This window comes from Passer montanus, unplaced genomic scaffold, assembly GCF_014805655.1.
Source record: "Passer montanus isolate IOZ18808 unplaced genomic scaffold, ASM1480565v1 scaffold43, whole genome shotgun sequence".
In the NCBI taxonomy this organism is placed as follows: Eukaryota; Metazoa; Chordata; class Aves; order Passeriformes; family Passeridae; genus Passer; species Passer montanus.
In genome coordinates this window covers 3,385,791-3,405,432 of record NW_024369151.1, presented here as the reverse complement: position 1 = coordinate 3,405,432, position 19,642 = coordinate 3,385,791, and the positions used below count along the sequence as shown (strand labels likewise).

At 47.0% G+C, this 19,642-nt stretch overlaps 1 protein-coding gene and 1 long non-coding RNA gene across 3 annotated transcripts in view; both read right to left on the bottom strand.

Moving 5' to 3' along the window:
* Positions 1-285: 285 nt before the first annotated feature.
* LOC120507496 lies at positions 286-2,503 on the bottom strand. Its single transcript, XR_005628785.1, has 2 exons — positions 2,428-2,503; positions 286-1,707 (listed from the first exon to the last, which is right to left on the bottom strand). It is a non-coding gene; the product is annotated as an uncharacterized LOC120507496 (long non-coding RNA).
* Positions 2,504-6,582: 4,079 nt separating this feature from the next.
* Positions 6,583-19,642, bottom strand: part of PAPPA (pappalysin 1) — a 175,030-nt gene continuing 161,970 nt past the window's right edge. Inside the window, exons 21-22 of one of the 2 annotated variants that reach the window (XM_039720237.1) lie at positions 17,645-17,743; positions 6,583-6,836 (exon numbers count right to left, since the gene is read on the bottom strand). In XM_039720237.1, coding sequence (XP_039576171.1) covers positions 6,729-6,836; positions 17,645-17,743 — 207 coding nt within the window. In that variant the 3' untranslated portion in view covers positions 6,583-6,728. The remainder of the gene's footprint in view (positions 6,837-17,644; positions 17,744-19,642) is intronic. The other variant, XM_039720239.1, reaches the window with a different exon arrangement.

Genomic DNA, 19,642 nt, shown 5'->3' with positions numbered 1-19,642 from the left:
TGCCTGGAGAGAACAGGAGCCGAAACCCCTTGGCAGAGCCAAACCCACTGGAAGCGAAATGGCCTCACAGGGCCCTGGACAGCACCGCCTCCCTCCACCCCCTGCACCCCTCTGACAACACAGGGGGGTTTTCAACCCTCTGCCCCAAAAGCAAAGAGCTGGAGCAGGATGCTGAGCAGCTGTGCAGCCAGATGTGGGACCCAACAGCCACTCGCTGCCCACGCTGGGTATACCCCCATGGATTGGCTCGACCGAAAGCAAAGGAGACGTGGCAAGAGTGAGGGGTCCAGTTCAGAACTCTTTAATACAAGCTTATATTGTTTGTGTTTCTGATTCTCTGTTCTCCCAACATCTGGGGACATTAACCCTCATATGTGTGTGAGCATGTGTATGAAGATATATACAAAATCACACAGTTAAATATTTAAGCATACAAGGTATTATATATTTATATAATATAGAACTTTAGGGTATAGGAATCAACAATGGCAAAATATTTCTGATGAATCTGACATAACTTTTTTTTTTTGGAGTGAAACATGACCTGTTTTTGAAGGACCAGAGGAAGTTGTTGCTTATTCAAAGAAAGAGAAAAAGCTGTATAAAGAAATTCTGTGAAAATGATTTAAAAAACATCATGAACCAAAAAGGACAACTGTTAAAAACTGTATTGAAAAAAAAATAAATTAGATGAACAATTGTGTAAATATAAATTAAAAAAGATGACAATCTTAATAAATAAGCTTTACTATTTACATCTTTATATATTGCTTGGAGACTTAAATTAGATCCGTTAAAAACAAACGAACGCAAAATAAAACCCAAAATTGGAGCAGCAAACGTACAGGCGTGAGGTACAGAATTAAGGGTTGAACTGTATTTTGCTTGTTTCTTTTTTTTTTTTCTTTTCTCTTTTATACAGTAGACCAGTAGAATTCTTGTGAAAATAGATCCTCAGCACTTCATTGGAGTATTGGTTGACGTGGCTTCCAAAAGGTGCCAAGAAAGATTCCATAATAATAATAATAATAATAACCATAATAATCATAATAATTATAATAAAAAGATACAATATGATACATAAATATGGAAGAGCAGTTGGTAATATGAATACATTTTTCTCTAGACGAGATCACAGTTTTATTTGTAAATATTACACTGATATATATATAATATTACACATATAATATTATATATATATCACATATATATTTATATATATATTTATATATATAGTATGGCTCAATCCTGCTCCCAGTGAAGTCAACAACAACAAAAACCTGTGTTGACTTGATGGGAGCAAAATTCAGCCTCTCATCTGCAGACAGGTACGTAATTACAGAGGCCGTACAATGCAAACTCCACAATGGTTCCAATTCCCTCTTGAATTGCTGGTGAAATGTTTTGTTAAAGCCCTGGTTCTTTGCACTCAGAAGATGGAAACTGGTGGTTGAATGTGGCCTCACCAAAAGAAGGAAAAAACAAAAGACTAAAAACTAAGCCAGAATGGGAACCAAAGACAACTTGGACTTGTTAGCTCCACATCTCGACCCAACAGGACTAAAACTACCAACAAGTAGCACCAAGACTCCTCACTGAACACCTGAGGCCAACCCAAGCTCTTGAGTGTGGCCTCAGAGGAAGTGATTCTCATTCTCAATGAATCTTGGATGTGTAGATCCGGTGAAAAGGGAAAAACTCAGTTTGCTAAACGAAGACAGAAACAAAACATTAAGCCTCACTTTGCTCCTGCTAAAAAGAACAGGAGGGGTTGAACCCCTCCAGGTGGCAGGAACAGCCCAACACCAAATCCCTACTACCCAAATTGACCATAGCTACAAGGAAATACATCTTGGGCCACCTGGACCTGCTCCTGCTGATGTTCTGCTCATGCTCCCACTGAAGGCAGTGGTCAAGGTCCTCCAGGGAAATGGGACTGTTCTCGGGCCTTCAGTATGCCCAGCATATAAGGTCACCCAGAGGCAGGAGTGCTGCTGCCCTCAACAGGGAGATGGCCCTCCCCAGAGGATGGGGTAACATGGAAAAAATCTAAAACAGATCAGCTCAGCTGCACCACTGAGACCAAAATGGGGCCCACAACCATGAAGATATCTAGAGATACCTACAGCATATCTCTGCAAGGCATGTGGTCCTCTCCCAGTGATATGAACATGCCCATCAATTCTCACTGGGTCCTCCAGGGATTGGGCAGGGAGGGCAAGATGCTGCCAAAAGGCTGGGAATTTCCACAGCATCCAAAATAGTTCAAAGGCCAGACTTGCAGCTCTGAAACCCCTTTGGGCATCCCAGCCTTGCCTGACTTCACCCCATCTCCTCCTGTCTTCTAGCTTGGCCTCGAATGGGCACAAGGGGCTGGAGTGTGGGAAGGGGGTGGTCAGCACCCCGCTTCCCCAAAATGGGAATCACCTGTCTGCTCAGGTAGCAGCTTTCTCCTTCCCCCTTCACTCCCAGTCTCTCGCAGCTCTCCGGGATTCCGACTGTGCAGTGCTTCTGAGTGCAGTAATTAGAGCACAGTGAAATACTGATTAAATGCGTATGTACAGTTGGATAACGTAAAAATAAGCACAAATACACACTTAAAAAAATAATCTGGAAAAAAAATAACAAACTCCACCCCCTCCCTCCCCCCACAAACAACAATATACCAGGGGATAACCCCTTAGCCTTAGTTCCTGGACTTATCACAACACACAAGGAAAACAAAACCAGACAATGTTATAAAACCTCACGGTACTTCTAGGGAAATCTACACTTAGTATCTAGCTCTCTACTCAGCTGGCAGAATCGGTGTTTTCCTTTCAAACACACAAAAATAGGCTTTGCTCTTCTTGGATTTGGATTATGCGGGTTTTCTTTCCTTTTTCTTTTTTCCATTTTTTATGGGTTTTGTTGTTTTCTTTTTTTCTCTCCTGTTCCTCTCTGTATAGCCTCACACATTATTTTTTTTTCCACTTGAATCACTTGCAGCAAAAAAATTTTGTTGGCTATGGGGCTTTCTTTTTTCTCTCTCTCTTCTTTTTTCTCTCTCTTTTTTTCCCTTTTTTAAATTTTTTATTTTCTTAGACACAGGTAAAACCTAAAACAAACCGACAGTTACAACCAAGTGAAACTGAAACTAGAAGGGAGGTAGCTGGAACCCGATTCCAAGAATCCTCTGGTGCCATCCTCCTTTCTCAGCCTGGGGGTGACAGCGCAAGATGCAAGAAAAGCAGGAGGACACCAGCTCAGCCTGTCTGCGAGATGGTGGGGAGGGAGAGGGGTAGCAGCTGATTGGAGTTTCCCACCCCACCGTGCACCATTCACCGCTTTCTGCTCCAGCTTTCCCTCCTGCTGGCCATGGCCATCCCCCACAGCCTGGTGGCCCTAGATAAGGTGCAACCCTGGCTCACTATCTGTGACAGAGAAGATCTTGGCACTAATGGGAACTGGACTTTATGAGCAGCTAAATTTCACCAGCATCAGCACCCGCTTCTCTTCCCCCACACTTCTGGTTTGATATTGTCCTATGCTGCTGGCTCAGAGGGTGGAGGTGGGGGTTGATGTCCCTCTCACTTTCCACCCACTGCCCCCCACAGTCAGGGAGGGTCTTTCCTAGGACTCCACTGGGCATTTGAGGCCCATACAGTGGTAGATGATGTGAGGATCCAGCTCACTTTGAGCCTTGCCCAAAGTTGGAAGCACAGAGGACAAGACCTGAGCATGTGTCTGCTCCCCTCTTGGCATCTCTCTGGGTGCTTGATACAGCACCTGAAAATGCAGAGGGGATTTTCCCCAATGGAAAAAAAAACCAAAAAAAACCAACAAATCATTTGATTTAACACGACTCAGAGCAGAACTTTTTTCCACTCCTGATCCCATCAGGCCTACTGGAGGATATGGACAGTGCCAACATAGTAGTTAAAAATAAAAATCAAATAGCAGCATGGAAAGTCTGCTGGTGGGAAAGGGAATTGGGGCACACCAGGACTGCAGGAGGAAGCTGAAGAGTGAGGCTGTGCTGGTAAGAAGCCACTCTCCTTTGAGCTGAGGTTTCCAGCTCAGCAAGCAGGGGCTGGCCCTGGCTGGCCAGAGGGGCACAGCTGGCCCTCAGCTCCTGTGAGCCCACAGCAGCAAGTGGCAATAATATCTGTACAGACCGGTCTCTGCTGGGCACTGTCCAAGTGGGAAAAGCAGATGGGAAATCTCCTCCATGCTGAGCTCTGCACTGGGAAGGGCATTTTCAGCATGCACACAGGAGCTGAACTGAAGCTCCCTGCTGGGATGAAACCCAGGTGGGATGGAGAGGGGAAATCACACCAAGATACCTCAGGCGTTGAGGACATGAAGTGCCAGTCTGAAAGACTTTTGAGGTTGTGAGCTCTTCTGACAGGCTGGGTGGTACACGAACAAACTGCCAACAAAACAGGGGAGGGCAAAGGGACCAGAAGGAAGCAGCAACCTTTGCACAGTTATTTGCTTCCTATACTAGGTAGAAGGCAAAGGGCAAAAGTGGAAGCTTATGCCACTGTTCTCTAAGCTGGGGGATGTCCAGTCTGATTCCATGGCAGGAACCCTGATCCCATTGCACCTCCCTTTCCAGGACACCCCTGCACAGAAGGGGCAGAACTAGGTAGAAGGCAAAGGGCAAAAGTGGAAGCTTATGCCACTGTTCTCTAAGCTGGGGGATGTCCAGTCTGATTCCATGGCAGGAACCCTGATCCCACTGCACAGAAGGGGCAGGGCCATCCACACAGCTCCCATGGCCAGGCCTTCTCTAGGAATAGCTGGAGCTTCACAACAGAGAGCTCCTCACCTTCTTAATGACAATCCCCTCTCCAGACCTCTACTTTGTTCTTGAGACTCTTCTCTGGTTCATTCCAATAGAAATAACCCCAACAGTGGGTAACAAGAACCTGGCTCCCTGCACCTATTATTCTATAATTTTTCCATCTCTAGTTCTCCAAATCATTTTTACATCTATTTCTGTGAGCTAAATGACCCCTGCCCTTACCCTTCTGCCTTTCTCCAGTGCCTAAAGCAGGAGTTAGAAAAAAATGTTTTTCTCTTTACCCAGTAGATTGTGAAAGTCACAACAGTTCCAAGGAACAAACAAACTTAACACTGGGAAGGATGCTCTTTTGGATGTGTGTACTTCTTAGTGGGAACTTGGAGCACATGCCCAAGCCACACTGGAAAGATCTCTGGGATTTCCCTGGGATGGGCTGCAGTAGCAGCAGCAGCATTGGATGCCCTGGGTATCTCAGTGACTCAATGTAATGAACCCTGTAAGGAAGGGAATCACTGAGGGTCTGGCACATGTTGCCCTCTGGGCTGAAGCAGGAGGATGACAGGGTAGTGTGAGATCTGCTGCAGCTAATGCCCTTCTTTCTGGAAGATTACAAACAGCTAGGCTCCTGGTCTATCCCAAGTGTCCGACCCACTGGCCTGGCAGCTTAATACTGACAAATATGGCCAAAATTCTAATACTGTCTCCTATGGGCCTTTCCTCATGGCAGGTGTCTCCTCCTCCTCTCTCCCTCTCCCGAGAAAATGGGATCAAGAAGCAGTTGTCAGAATCAGATCACCCTAAGAGTGGGGTGGAGGAGGCTGCAGAACCACTTGGCAGAGTGGAGACCAGAAAGCAGATTCCTTTGGCTGGCTGGTGTCCTGTTTTCTTGCCCCAGTGCTGAGGAAGAGACCAGAGGGTTTGAAAGGCAGGTTGTAGGTAAGCTTTAAGGCAGACTGTTTGGTTGCATGGGGTTGTTTTTCACCCTGTCCTGACACAGTAAGGAAACTATTTGTATGGGACATAGCAGCAGGAGTAGCAGCAGCAGACATGCTCAAATGACAAGTGCGGGTGCGAGTTCCCCTCTCTGTGCTCCTCAGAAGCAATCATCCATGTTCCTCATTGCCAGTCCTTAGACTCCCCACTCCCTCACTCCACCATGGGCCCACCTGCCCAGCTCCACACAGAAACGCCCCAGAAGCCCTGCAGGCTACAAGGGGGCTTTTTGTTGGCTCTTTGAGGGCAGGGGGAGAAGGAGGAGCTGTACAGAAAAGCCACTGCAGTCTGCTGAGCTGCCTGGCTGGAAGTAGCGTTCCTGTGAGGAGCAGATGCATCCCACACCTCGAGCTGGCTGGGTGCCTGGCAAGTCACTTGCCAAGAGGCCCAGCCCTGTGGAGATCCCACCCCAACCACAGTGCCCCGAGCATGCGATACCTTGGCATTCAGCATCAGAAAAGGCTCAGCTTAGAGTCCTCCAAGAGCTCAGCCTCTTCTACAAACGGTCTGAGTTGTGAGTGCTGGGGAGGGGAAAGTGTTTTTGCGTTGATCATAATCTCTCACTCTTTCTCTCTCTCTACTTATTTCTATAAATATGTGTATATAAATAGTTTGTTTCTCGCCTTGAATCTAGATATGAACTGTTCAAATTAGATGGGCATAACATGCTGTTTTGATACATGAAAATCATCTTGACTTGACTCTTGGTTGTTTGTTTTTTTTTTTTTCTCATGATCACCATTTAAGATATAATTAATACATGAACCCCTACTTTGAGTTCTTCTTGGACAAAAATTAAAGGCAGACTGGTTGAATTCTAAGGGTCCCTGGTGCAGAAATGCCATCCAGTTGAGCAGCTAAATGTTAAAAACAATACCAAAAGGGATGTGGTGTCTCTCCTAGCCTGCCTTGAGCAGTGTGGTCCTCCTTTCCATGTCACTTGGCTTTATCCAAGACTGAAGCCACGGAGGTCTTTCTGGTTGTGCTCTTGGGCGTTGGGGTCCCGGCAAGCACACTCTCCTTGTAGGTCACAGGACATAGGAAACGGTGTCACCTGGGAAAGAAGCCAAAAACACAAAGGCATGAAGGAAGGAACACACCTACGGCAGCCTGGAGAACAAAAAAGATCTCCGGGGTGAGATCTTCAGAGATCAGCTGCAATATTCACTTTGTTATTTTTTACAGTGATTTGTGTTAGTGCTGAGCTGGTGCTCCAAGTAGGTTCCTAAGAGCCTATGGTTTGGGTGCTGCTGCTTTATTTAAGTCCATTTGTGCACTTAACTATGAATGTTCTTGTGTTCAGTTCCTCAGGAGCAGAACCAAGCACTGTCTCACAGATCAGTGCAGCTGGAGTCCAGCAGAGACTTCTCGGAACACCTCTTGTGTTTGAGCTAACAGGGACTGAGGCACAGCAGAGGAATGCAGTGGGAGACTGCTGCATTCACCATCTGTCATCTCTGTGTGACCCCTCTGGAGAAGCGTGGGAAGGAGCTGAAACAATAGCCTGCAATGCTTGCCCACTGCAAGTTGATTTGGGCCTTTCATCACAGTATTTACCTGCAGAAAAGGCAGTGGGACAAGTGTCTCACTTGCCCTGAAGTGAATTCCCAAGAATTTCTCCCATCTGCAGGCTGAACAAATGACCTCATTCCCCTCCTTTACACTCCTTCCAAGGCAGTGCCACAACCTGTTCCAATGTTCCCAGCGAGGGCTGCACACGCTCTCTGCTCCCCCTGGCTCTGCTGCCACACGTTCACTCTCCCTTTCACAAACACTTTTCTCCAGGCTATGATGCCTGAGTCTGCCTGCTCCCTATGCATCACCCACAGCCCATCTAGGAATGTGGACCCAGCATTGTGCTGTCATCTCCAGCTAGACCTTCCACACGAGTCCCTGCCTGTCCCTCTCCAGGATGCCTTTCTCCTGACGCACACAATTTGGGAAGGAGGGGTGTGGAGCTTTATTTCACAACTGGGTAGCCTTAGGCAGGGACATGCTGACAGAGACACTAAATAGCCAACGTTCATCACCAAAACAGGACTTAGAGAGCCTCCTCCCCTTGCTTTTGATTCCATTCACAGAAGACCTGACCCTCCAGGTGGAATAGGGTGATGACTCTTCATCAAGCCATGGCCTCGGTGACTTATGAACTAGATAACCAGTGAATAATCTGAATCTACAATTGCACAAATATGGAGATTGCAAAGAGAAGAAAGAGTCCAAAAAGTTAGAAGCTAATGAATCCAAATAACTGGCAACTGAATAAGTTTGTAAACTGCAGAAAACAATAGGAGCTTAAGGGTCACTGGATCCAACAGAAGCCAGCCCGAGCAGGACTGTCTCATATCACAGTGTTATGAATATTCTTAGATAGGAAAACAGAGAAGTCTGTAAACAATGAGGTTTGGGGAGGAGGCTGAGTAGGGTTTGTTTTATGACTGAGTTAAAATACTGGAAAGGAAAAAAAAAAAGATACATGCAAAATAAAGACTGAGTTTTTTCTGTTCAGTGTAGAAGGAAACATTTTGGTTTAGATTATCTGCTACATTGCAGGTTTGACCTTTCCCTTCAAGACAAACAAATACAAAAGACTATTTCACAGCAAAAGTTATGTCTTGAAACAAAAACTTGTTTCACTTAGAAAATGCTCAAACAAAACATTTAAGTATGCCTGGAGCTTTCCGCTGTTTTCATTTTTTTTTTCCTGAATCATTCAGTTCAATCTGGATTTGGCAATGATTTTGACTTAAAAAATCCTCCCTGATGTACAATGAAGCTACTGGTTGGAGGCGAGACCTGGGAACCTGATTCTTTCATTTGTCTTGATCAAGCTTTTTCCTCTCCCTGGCCTAGATTCCCTGTGTTTGCCTGTAACAACCTGACAAAGGAGATTAAGTAGCCCCTTCATTCAGAGGAGAGACAGGGAAGATGGATCCACACTTTGCACTGAACACAGGTCAGCCACACACCCAATTCAGGCATTCCAGTAAAGTGTCTGAAATTAGCGGTGACAGCCTACTGCACTTTGTCTCTGCTGCTGCCCAGGCTTAAGCAGGATGTGCTGCAGGCACGGAGATCCCAAACATGCTCCCATTTCACCTGCGGGAACATCAGAGCCAGGAGAGAAAGCTCTGCATAGCTCTGTCTCCAAACCACCAGCTCACATTCCCCTCACCGACTTTCTGCTGAAACAGCAGCCTTAAGACACACAAACTGGCATGAGTTTGATGTTGCCTGAAGTGCAACATCCTTCATTCTCTCTCCTCCCACTTCTCCTCATGAATCCCTTGTTTTCCTCTTTGCTTTCTCACAGGCTGTGCTCAGCCCTGGAGCGACCTGAAAAGGTGCACGTACAAGAGTGGATTGCTGCTGCATTACAGCCAATTCCTGGGGAGATGGAGCAACCAGAGAAGAAATGTCTGGCTGTTCATTGTCTCCCAGTAGTGGTCATGGATAGAAGAGCAGAAGCTTTCTCTGAGGCAGAGCTGTGGCCCCCAGAGCAGACAGCTTTGTGGCTCTGCAGCAGTTCCCAGCAGTGGGTAGCCTGATGGAGAAGGGTTTCTTCCTGATCAGATCAGTCTTATTCACTTTATGTCCCTTATGGAGGCTTTTTATGCAATTTGATTTTTACAGTGCTTTTGTCCAGATAGATGAATTGTTTTGTCTTATGGCAGTGAGCTCCAGAGATCAGTTTTCTATTATGTGAAAAGGCAGAGATTTCTATGGGTAATAAGCACAGTCACAGTCAAATTAGGCATGACAAAATTCTCCAAAAACTTAGCAGTAATACAGGGTTTTCCACTTTAAACAACATTTACAACAAATACACATTTGAGTTCCCCAAGGACCTGATTTCCATAGGTATTTAGGGAATTTAACCCACACACAGAATCTGCTGGGACTGCCTGAAGTACCCAGCTCAGGGAAACTGTAAAAGCTTAGAAAGTCCTTAGAAGAAGGACTGTCTTTTGCCTTGGGCTCACACAGTGACAGCCTCTGGAGTACACAGACATGAAATAGAGCTGCTGGATGTGCTAGAAATAATAAATGCTGATCCTTTCACTGAATGATAGTCCATTTAGGTGTGGAGCCCAGATATACATACTCCAAGATTAACTACCTCTTTTCTTTTTAAATAGGTCTGTGAAAGCCCAGCTCATTACCAGAATACATGACCTGCATTGAAATTCCCAGATAGACCCATTGTAGAGCCAGGAGCAAGGATCAGCTCCTCTTCCTTCAAAACACCAAACTCTGCATTTCATCTGTGTCCATCTCCCCATGTAGAAACCGCAGAAAATGTCTAGGAGAGTGAGAAGAAAAAGCTAAAAATTAAGTTTAGGGTCTGTCTTGGACATTTGATAAAGTAATGCAAGATATTATACCCTCAGACCAGCTAAAGTAGATTGAAAAAGACATAAGTAAAGAACACAGCTCCACACACCTACACATACAGCTCTTGGAGATGATCCAGCACAGTCATGGCACTGGATCAACAACGCTCCGGGGAATGTGAGTCACACCACAACCACACTGGACCACAGACTATCCATCATCAAGAGAAAAGAGACACAACCTCCATCATTCCTGTCACCTGGAGTGTGCAGGACATGACACGTCCTGCTCTGAACCTAGAGGAGCGAGGGCAGCAGGTGTGGGCTCACAGGATGGGCGGGAGGCTGGCACAGACAGCCAGGTGTAACTCACGGGGGATCCAAAACACCTCTGCCAACTCACCACCATTGCTGCACAGTGCATGACCTCAGACTTCCTTCTCCACCAAGGCATGGGAGCCCTGAGCATCCTCTGCCACACTGAGTGAAGAGACTTTGGATAAACTCAAACTGTCTCTTAGAAATAGGGCTAGATTTGTGCTAGATGCCATGCTCCCAACTGTGGGAACAAAGGAAACAATGCGACAGAGCAATGCAGAACTGGGATGCAGGTCATGGAACGAGAGAGAGGTCATTACTCCTTGCTACATGCACCTATCTGAAGAGGCTGGTGACATCCCAAGGCTGATGCCTGCTGAGAAAGGCCAGTCTGTAGGGAACTGGTGCGAATGTTGACAGGAGAAATCCCAGACAGGTAGAGGGAGGGATGTAAAACAGCTCTGCAAAGGCTGTAAGCTTGTCCCTCACAGAGTCTGGTATCAGGCTGACCTGGCTGTGCCTTCTGCCCATGCCTGGGGTTGGCTCACAGCAGCACCCAGGCAGGCAGGATCGGGCCCAGGGAGGGGGAAACAGGGGAGGAGGGCTGCAAAGTGTTGGGAAACAGGCTGTTGTTAGATTTCAGCCCTGAAGTGTTTGCGAAATCTCCCAGACAGGCCTCACTGGGGCTGCGGAGGCCCTGCTGCAGGCAGAGCCTCGGCGGGCAGTGTGGCCTGGGAGATAAGTGTGGCAGCCTGTGCTGAGTGTCACAGCCCTGTGCCTCCCCAGAGCCTCCCAGCTCAAACACCAGGGACTATTCTGTTCCCTGACAAGGCCCTTGAGGGATAAAAAAGCATCTTGGAAGGATCTTCCCAGTGGTTTTCAGCATTGAGGTCAACAGTTTGAGATAAGGGAGCAAGAGCAAGCCCCCTTTTAGCTCTGAGCACTGGTATGTGGGTTCACACCTAGGGCACTGCTCCAGAGGGCCTGGGAAGAAAAAGCTTGCAGGAAACCTCCTCTCCATGCAGCACATGCAGTTCTAAAAGCCTCTGTTTTCATTGACTACCCCACCATAAATTGAACTTTCCTCCAGTGAAACCAGCAACTGTGGTGTATTGAGCCGTAGCTCAGCTGAACCCAACAGATGCTCTGCTCTCTCCTTCGTGTGCAAATTGGGAGCTGCCTCACCAGAACCAGTGGCAGCAGGATGGCCCAAAGCCAGCAGGGATTCCCGGGAAAGCCCAGCCCGCATGGATCCCGCATCCCCGCCTGCCCGCGGAGCAGAGCGAAGGAGCCCGCTTGCCAAACCACATGGAGCTCAGTTGCTCAGCAATCAGCTGTGCTTCCTACTCTCGTGCTACTGATTGTGCAAACATGAATGTAATTAGTCTAAATAATCACCGAAGATTTAATAGGAGCCAGACCACCCAGAGGCCAAATAGCTGGCGGTGGAGCAGGGAAGGTTTGTTCGCTGTTTTTTGTAACACTTGCTAATGAAGTGAGGTCGGATAGCAAAGCAAACACCCTCCACTAGCACATCCCCTGGGAGCGCCGTATGTTGTGGGAAGCCCCATGTCCCTTGAAGCCAAGAACAGTTCTCTCAGGATAGGCAACATGTGCTGCTACCATCACTGCTTTTAATTTATTGACGCCTGGAAAGCCTCCCTGAAGGATTATGAAACCAAGCTCTGAGCCCCAAAATAAGCTCCCATCCCAACCAACCCTGACTGGAAACGCTCCTCTCACATGGCAAGCAGCTACAGCCACTGAGCCTGTGACTGAGGGCTGGTGGGGAAGTGAGTTCACCCACACTTTGGGGAGAACCCGCGTGCTTGGAGGGCTCAGCTGCTTCCAGAGGCATGAAGCAACACTCAGCATTGTATCCTGCCTTCCTCCCTGCTCACCCACCATTCATTCTATCTCCCTGGCTAATTATAGAGCTGGCAAACACACCCAGTTAGGAGCAGCATTGTGGCAGGAGCATGAGTTCTTCTGGATGAACAGGATTTCCTCAGCTGTGGTGGTCACTTAAGCTTCTAATGTTACCAAACTGCCTCAAAACCATGTTGTGGCAATGGAGAAAGATCTGAGATTGCCTAAGGCAGGTCTGTGTTGCAGTCAGAGAGCTGGGAGAAGGTGCTTGTTTCTCCAAAATACCAAGAAGTGGTTATTTCTGTTGGCTTTAGGGGTAGGAGTGCAGACTCATTCCCCTCCCTTCCCAGGGAGACAGGGACAGCCTTTGGAAATCCCTGCTGGAGCCAGAGCTGCCCCTCAGTTCAAAGCTCCTTTCTTTAGGCCTTGAATTCTCGGCCATAAAGTCTCTGAAGAGGTTTTGATAACTGGCCTATCTTTTAGATAAGCAAAGCTTTGGATGAATCCCACACAGCCCTCTATCTACCACAAGTCCTCATTTGTTTTCCGCCAAGGCACTTGCTGGTTTTCCTCTCCAAGGTGTTGGACAGAAATGTCAAGAGGCTGAAGGGACAGGACACTTTTTCTCTTTTTTTACCAAGTGCTATGGGGCAAAACAGTTGAAGGAAAACCTGAGTGATAATTGAGTGAGGCAGGTTTTTCTCATGGGAGCTGCAGTTTTACCCCTTATGCGACAAAAAGGAAAGGCAGAGAGGAAAGACAGATGAAAGTTCACCCTTAAAAAATGGTTGAAGTTGAGGGAATTTTAAAAAAGCAAATTCAGTGTCTTTAAATCTACAGGGACCAGACTGCAGGACCTTCAACGAGGCAAATCTGCAATCCCAGTCTGGAACAAAGTACGTAAGCAGAGCCTAAAGAAAGAATTTCTGATTTCTGCGAGGCCTTTCTAGACAGTCTGCTCTAGGGAAAACTTATAAAAGGGAAAGGGAAGAAAAGAAGTGGAGGAGACAGTTACTGGAGAGAAGATTTCCTGAAATGAATCAGAGGAAACAGCCAGAGCCTCTCCCAGCAATGCTGCACACCCCACAAGCTCCTCACCGGTGGCCAAGAGCCCAGAGACAGCCAGTTATGCCCAGGTTATTTATTTCCCTTACTCTGGCAGTGTCACGTATGTAATGTTTTAGAAAATAGTGTCTTCTTTTATCTGCAGCAGGATACAAAGCAAGAAGCAGCTTCCTAGAGCAGCCAGGCAGAAGGGAGCTGGCAACCTGTGCTGGGTCAGGAGGGGAGGAAGATTAAAAGGAGATGGGATTTTGCTTTGTCCTTCACGGAAGACTTTATCCCCTCCAGATACATAACAGAAGCTTTCCCTCCCTTGGAGGTTGGCCGGCAATGGCCTTCCTGTCTCTCAAAGCTGCTCCTGGGTCACAAACAGGGCAGCACGGCCTGTCCCCTGCCCCAGCAACAGATCTGCCATCAGCCCCCTGCTCCCCACACTGCCTGCCCATGTGCCTGCTTCCTTGGGTGGCACTCAGCCCTGTGCCAGCCCTGGCTTCTCACCCACTGCAGGGCGACGCTCATCAATTAGCGCACAACAAATAATTAAGCTGATGAATGTCTCTTTTTTCCTGCTTTCTGACTGCACTTGCCTCGAATTTATGCCCAGATTATGACTGAATTTATTCGTTGGCACTTGCAGCATTCAAAAGAGGCCGTTAATGATTTCTTTTAAGCTCTCCAGCCTGATTGTGAACAGTGCAGGGCAAATACTCATTATTTCCTATCTAAGCAGCAGTGCTGATTAGTTGGTGCTTGGTCAGATAAGTCACACTGCTCCATTCCCCACTCGCTGACGGAATCCACAAGGTCATTCCCTGCTAATGCTCAAATGCAAAGGGAAAACATAGGATAAGCATGGAAGTCCCTTGTGCATTTTCAGGGCAACAAAACAGGAGCGTGCAAAGTCTCACATTAAGTAAGAGGGCTTGGATTTAAAGTGAACTTGGCTCGAAGCATTTTGCTTTCAGGCAGCCTGTTCACAGCACTGTGTGCAGCCCAAAGTGTGTTTGGGAGGGTAGTGGGACTGCAGTGAAACTTAAGTCTTGACAGTTTGCGGACACTAAAGATCTGAAGCCAGCTCTTACTCGACTGTTAACTCCTGAATCTTCACATGGTGCAACGTTAATCTTCAGCCCTTTCCCAAAATAATGTGTGGAGTTGCTATGTTCTCTTAAATGTGAACCATGTGTCACCTCAGCAATGGCTGCTGCGGGGAAAAGATGATAAATCTAAAGCTTTTAAAATGTCCTGTGACATTTTGGGAGAAAAACAGGTGTTGCATAAATGTTGGACATTTATGGGCAAACTTGCAGGGGCTTTAAAAGACTGACACATCTGCCACATAGTATGTAACCCTAAAAGAAAAGGAGCAAAGCAGTCTCTTTCATGTGTCTCACTCCCTCTACAACCGTATGAAAATACATCCTCATCTGGTATTGGAATTAACAGAGCTGGACTCGCCCCTCCCATGTCTCCTCCAGGTTTTTGGCTTTTACACCCAATGTGTATTTTAAAACTGTGCCTTTTTAAGTAGGTGGCAAACTGTGCTGGAAGGATTTGGTATGCGGAGTATTTTTATTCAGCTCCTTTTTCTCTCACCTTTCATTGTTTTTCCCTTTGGAATATCTCCTGTAATGCTCCACTCATAAACCTCTTCAAAGGGAGGGCTGTATTTGAACAGCCTGGCCTGAAATCTGGTCTCAGTCAAAGGCCTCAGATGGGAAAATAACTGGGAGAGCCAAGCCCCACGGCCCCACGGCTGCTGCCGCAGGTGTCGGCAGCCGCTTTGCAGGAGCGAGGTTCTCCTGCTGCCTCCTTGACTCTGACCCCACAGCCCCCCTGGCTGGGTTATTATTCCCCCTTTTACCCTATAAATGTAATAAACTGGGACTTAGCATCTCGCTTTTAGTGTGGAAGATCCAAGGAGAAGGTGGTTTTCCTCACTTTTCCCAGGCGTCTCATTCAGCTCCTGGGATGTTGTTGGTGTTTTGGGAGAGAGGAGGAGACTTTGGGAGCTGAAGGCATGCCAGGGATGTGATGGGCTCCATGGCTCAGCCCTCCACCTGTGTGATCTTGAGGATGGGGGATTCTAAACTGTCAGCTAGGGCAAGTCTAATTCCCCAGTCACAATGATCCAGCTCCCAGGGAAGTCTGTGAAAGCAGACTTATCTCCAAAAAGCTACAAAACCTCCCCTTCCATGGAGAAAATCCATCAGATGTGTGACCAGCTGCCCGTCTCTGACCATTTGCCCTTTGCATCAAGCAGTTTTAGCACAAAAAACATCAACCCACTGGGCTACAAAGTGCTTCCCCTCCTTGGGAGGTCACTTGGTTTCTGGGTGGCAGGGAAGCAGCAGATATTTTGAGCGTGAGTCGCCTGGCTGGTAAGTGTTCACAACTCTGTGCAGAACCCACTTGGTCTCAACTCCCTGCCCAGCAATAAATTCTGCTCCCAAACCTTAATCCTGTCCCTCCCCACTCCCCCTCAATTCAGCTCTCACATCCCCCTTGTTTCAGTTGTGCCCTCAGCTCCTGTCTTGATGGGGCTGGTTTGGGTTGGTCCCCTCCCAGGCACCTCGCTTTTGTTCTTCTGACACTGTTTGGGATTTTTCATCGCCTGCCCTCCAGCCTGCAGGCAGTGAGATAAAGTTTCCCAGGCAGGCTGTTTTGGGAGGAGAAGACCTACACCATGCTGAGCTACCGGGCACTTCCAGCTCTGCCCTCCCGACTGGTGGGAGGTCAGCGAGCAAGCTGTGCTGCTCTTGGGCTGCTCCTCCCAAGAAGCTGGAAAATCAGCCAGAGATAGGAATCTCTTCTTGGAGACAACAGATGAGCCACTGTCTGTCATCCTGCTCTTCTCTTCAGAGGTTGTTTCACCAGGGAGCCCCTTTTGGGGTCTCCATGCCCTACTCCACCCGTGGGGAGCTGAGGAGCTGCCTTGTCTAGGCTTCCCTGCATGTGGCTCCCAGGACTTTTTTTTCAAAAGGAACACCACAACAGAGGGGAAAAGAGCACAGCTAGGAAAACAACCTCTTCCCCTGCCTTTTCCCCAGAGGAGAAATTAACTCCTTCCACTTGCCAGGGCATGCCCATCTCCCTTCCCCAGCGTTCCCAGATGGACCAGAGACAGCCCACAGTGCCGAATGAAGGAAAAGAAGTCTCCAGCCAAATCTGGAGAGAGGACCTCTTTCCTCAGCTGGATAACACGGATGGTATCATTTGTTCAGCCCAAGCTCCCTCAGGTTTTGTTATTTATTAATATGTATCAGATACTTAATGCAGCTGGATTTTTCATTCTGTTCTATCCACAAATCTGGAAGATAAGGTAAAATATTCACCTGGCAGAAACTAAAATTTGCTTTATTTTTGGGGAGGAATATAGTTCCAAATCCCTGCTGGTTAGAAACTTATAAAATGTTGTACTGCTCCAAGCCACAAGCTCTATCACCCCAGTCACTATCTCTAACAGTGCTCAGAAATTTGTGTTAAAGAAGCAGAAAAAGGGGAGATGTGTGTGGAGGGACTCTTCCCCAGGCCCAAACAGCCAAGGGTTCAAATATTCCCCAGAAACTGCATCCAGATCACAGTGTCTAATAACCACTGAAGGAGCAAAGCTCCACAAATAGGCCTGTTCTTTTTTTGACTTCAAATATATTTTTGTTCTTAATAATGCTCTGTGGCAACGCATCCTATTACTCAAACACACACTGTGCCAATAAGGATGTTCTTTCGTCTGTTTGGATCCTGCTTCAAGGAAATTACCACTTCACCCCCTCATTGCTGAGTGATAGAAACCAGTGGATTTTACTTTTCTAGGCATCATGCCTACTTTAAGTAATGATTTTATAGATCTGTGTCACTAACTTGTCTCTTTTTGCAAGGCTCTGGTCTATGTGGTCTCTGTGCAAAAAAATATTTGATATCTCCACCCAGCCATGCTGCCCTGCTCCACATTCTTCTCTGTCCCACTCTGGGATGGGACAGTCAGCAGCAAGCCAGGCACATGTGGGTACATATGGATCAAAGAACAGATCCACAATGACACTTTCCTTTTACTCTCTCCTATTTTCCCAATGACTTCTAACTTTTAGTTTCCCTTTGGAGCCTTGAGGATGGATGATAAATGAACCAGAAAGAACTCAGTGCCTATGGTGAGCTGATGCCTGGGCTGAAGATCCTTCTGAGACCTTGGACCTTCCTTTTTTGAGCAAAAATAATTTTTCCAGGCACAAAGCAGCACTCAACAAGGAATTTCCATGGGAAAAGGAAGGAGCATCCCTACCTTTTTGGTCTTGACTGTTGAGGCGCAGCAGTCCCCACCATCATAGTTGCAGAAGGCTCTGTTGTTGATGGAGTCACAGTAGTTGTCCCCCATGAAAGGCTGAAAAAGGAAAAAGCAGGAAAAGGCTGAGAGTGTGGACATGGATAAAATGAGCCCCTTCCTTATGGAGACAGGGTGAGAAAGTAGTGGCTGGAGAGGAGAAGGGTGTGTGGAGACCTCACAGACATCTTCCAGTGTCTGCAGGGGCTACAGGGGGACAGTTCATCAGGAACTGTGGTGACAGGACAAGGAGAAATGGCTTCACAGTGAAAGAACGGAAATTTAGGCTAGATGTCCAGAAGAAATCCTTCCCTGTGAGGGCAGTGAGACCCTGGCAGAGAATCTGTGGTTGCCCCTGGATCCCTGGCAGTGTCCAAGGCCAGGTTGGATGGGGCTTGGAGCATCCTGGGACAGTGGAAGGTGGCCTTGCCCATGGCAGGGGTTTAGAAGTGGATGACCTTAAGGCCCCTTCCAACCCAAACCATTTTATGATTCTATAATCCTGAAACTTGTAACAATATTTCAGAAGAAAACCACAAAAAATTTGAAGGAGCCATAGAGTTTGTAACATACCAGCTGCCCTGAAAAGCAAGAGATAATTATTCCCCTTTCCCTTCAAAACAGACAGGAAAAAAAGGACAGTAGATGGAAGGGAAATGAGCCCTTGTTGCCTCTTCACATCCCACATAAGAGGATGCTTCAGGAATATTAATTTGACTAGGCCCACAGACAGCATCCAGGCATCTAAAATTGTGGCACCTTTGATAATTTTAAGCTAACCTTCCTAAACTGTGTGGGATAAGAAGAAGGTTATGCATTGCAGCAAAATGGGCTTGCTTTTAATAGCTGAGCTTTTCACCAGAGTTCTCCTGACTCCGCAACACGTGTCAGCAACGAGGGCACAAAAAAAATCACCAGGAGGAATGGAAGAGGTCTGAGCTCAGCCCAGGGACCATGTTCTCCTGTTCTCTGAAAAGCAGTGACTGTGTGGGACCTTGGCCATGGCACGTGATCTTCCCCCACTCCACAGCTCAGAGATGGGATAATGGCAATTATTCAGAGGGACATTGTGGAGAGCTGTTAAGTGAAATTCATAAATCACCTTGAAAAAGAAAATGTGGTCATTAGGCTGGGCAATGTGATCACTAGTCCATGTGCTGCACAGGGCATGAATAATAACCACTATTCTAAAGGAAAGGCCTGAAGTCTTTCATTGCACACTGGAGCCCTTTTGTTCTGCAAGTACAGAAGTCTTCCTTGGAAGTCTCAGCTGTACCTAACAGTAAAAAGGTCCATACCATGTGTGAGAATCCCAGGCAGCAATGAAAGCTCAGAAAAATGGATGATCAGCAGAAAGCACAGTCATATGTCTGTAACTCTCCACTCAGAGGCTCATGAGGCCATTCCCATTTTATCTGCTCATTGAAAAATTCACTTATTTTGCGCTGAGAAAAACACACCAGGGACTCTCCTGCAAGAAGACATCATTGCAGAGCAGGCAGGATGTCTTGGGGAGGTTTCCTGGGAGGATTTTGCATCAATTGCAGACCCAGAGTGATGGATACCTGAAGAAGCAGCCATGACAGCTTGCCGTGCTCTCTCCAGATCTCGCCATGGCCACACTCATCAGAATTGAAATGAACTCAATGGAGCAGGGCAAATGCACACTTTTACTGCTGATGTGCTGCAAATTTAAATATTTCTATCAGGTAGAGGAAACCCAGGCAATGATGGCAATATCAGACCACAGCAGGACTACCAGGAGGGGACAGACTCACTTAGTGTCACTTGTTTAATTACGTGCAGATACTGCAAATGTTGGCAAGGAAATCAGAGTTACAGTGTGAGGCTCCTGTCCTTCTAAAATGTCTTAACTCCACCGATTTCCACAGATATTGATTTATTTATACAGGCAAAGGCTTTGACTTGAAAGCCCCCTTCCAATTTAATTAATATTCC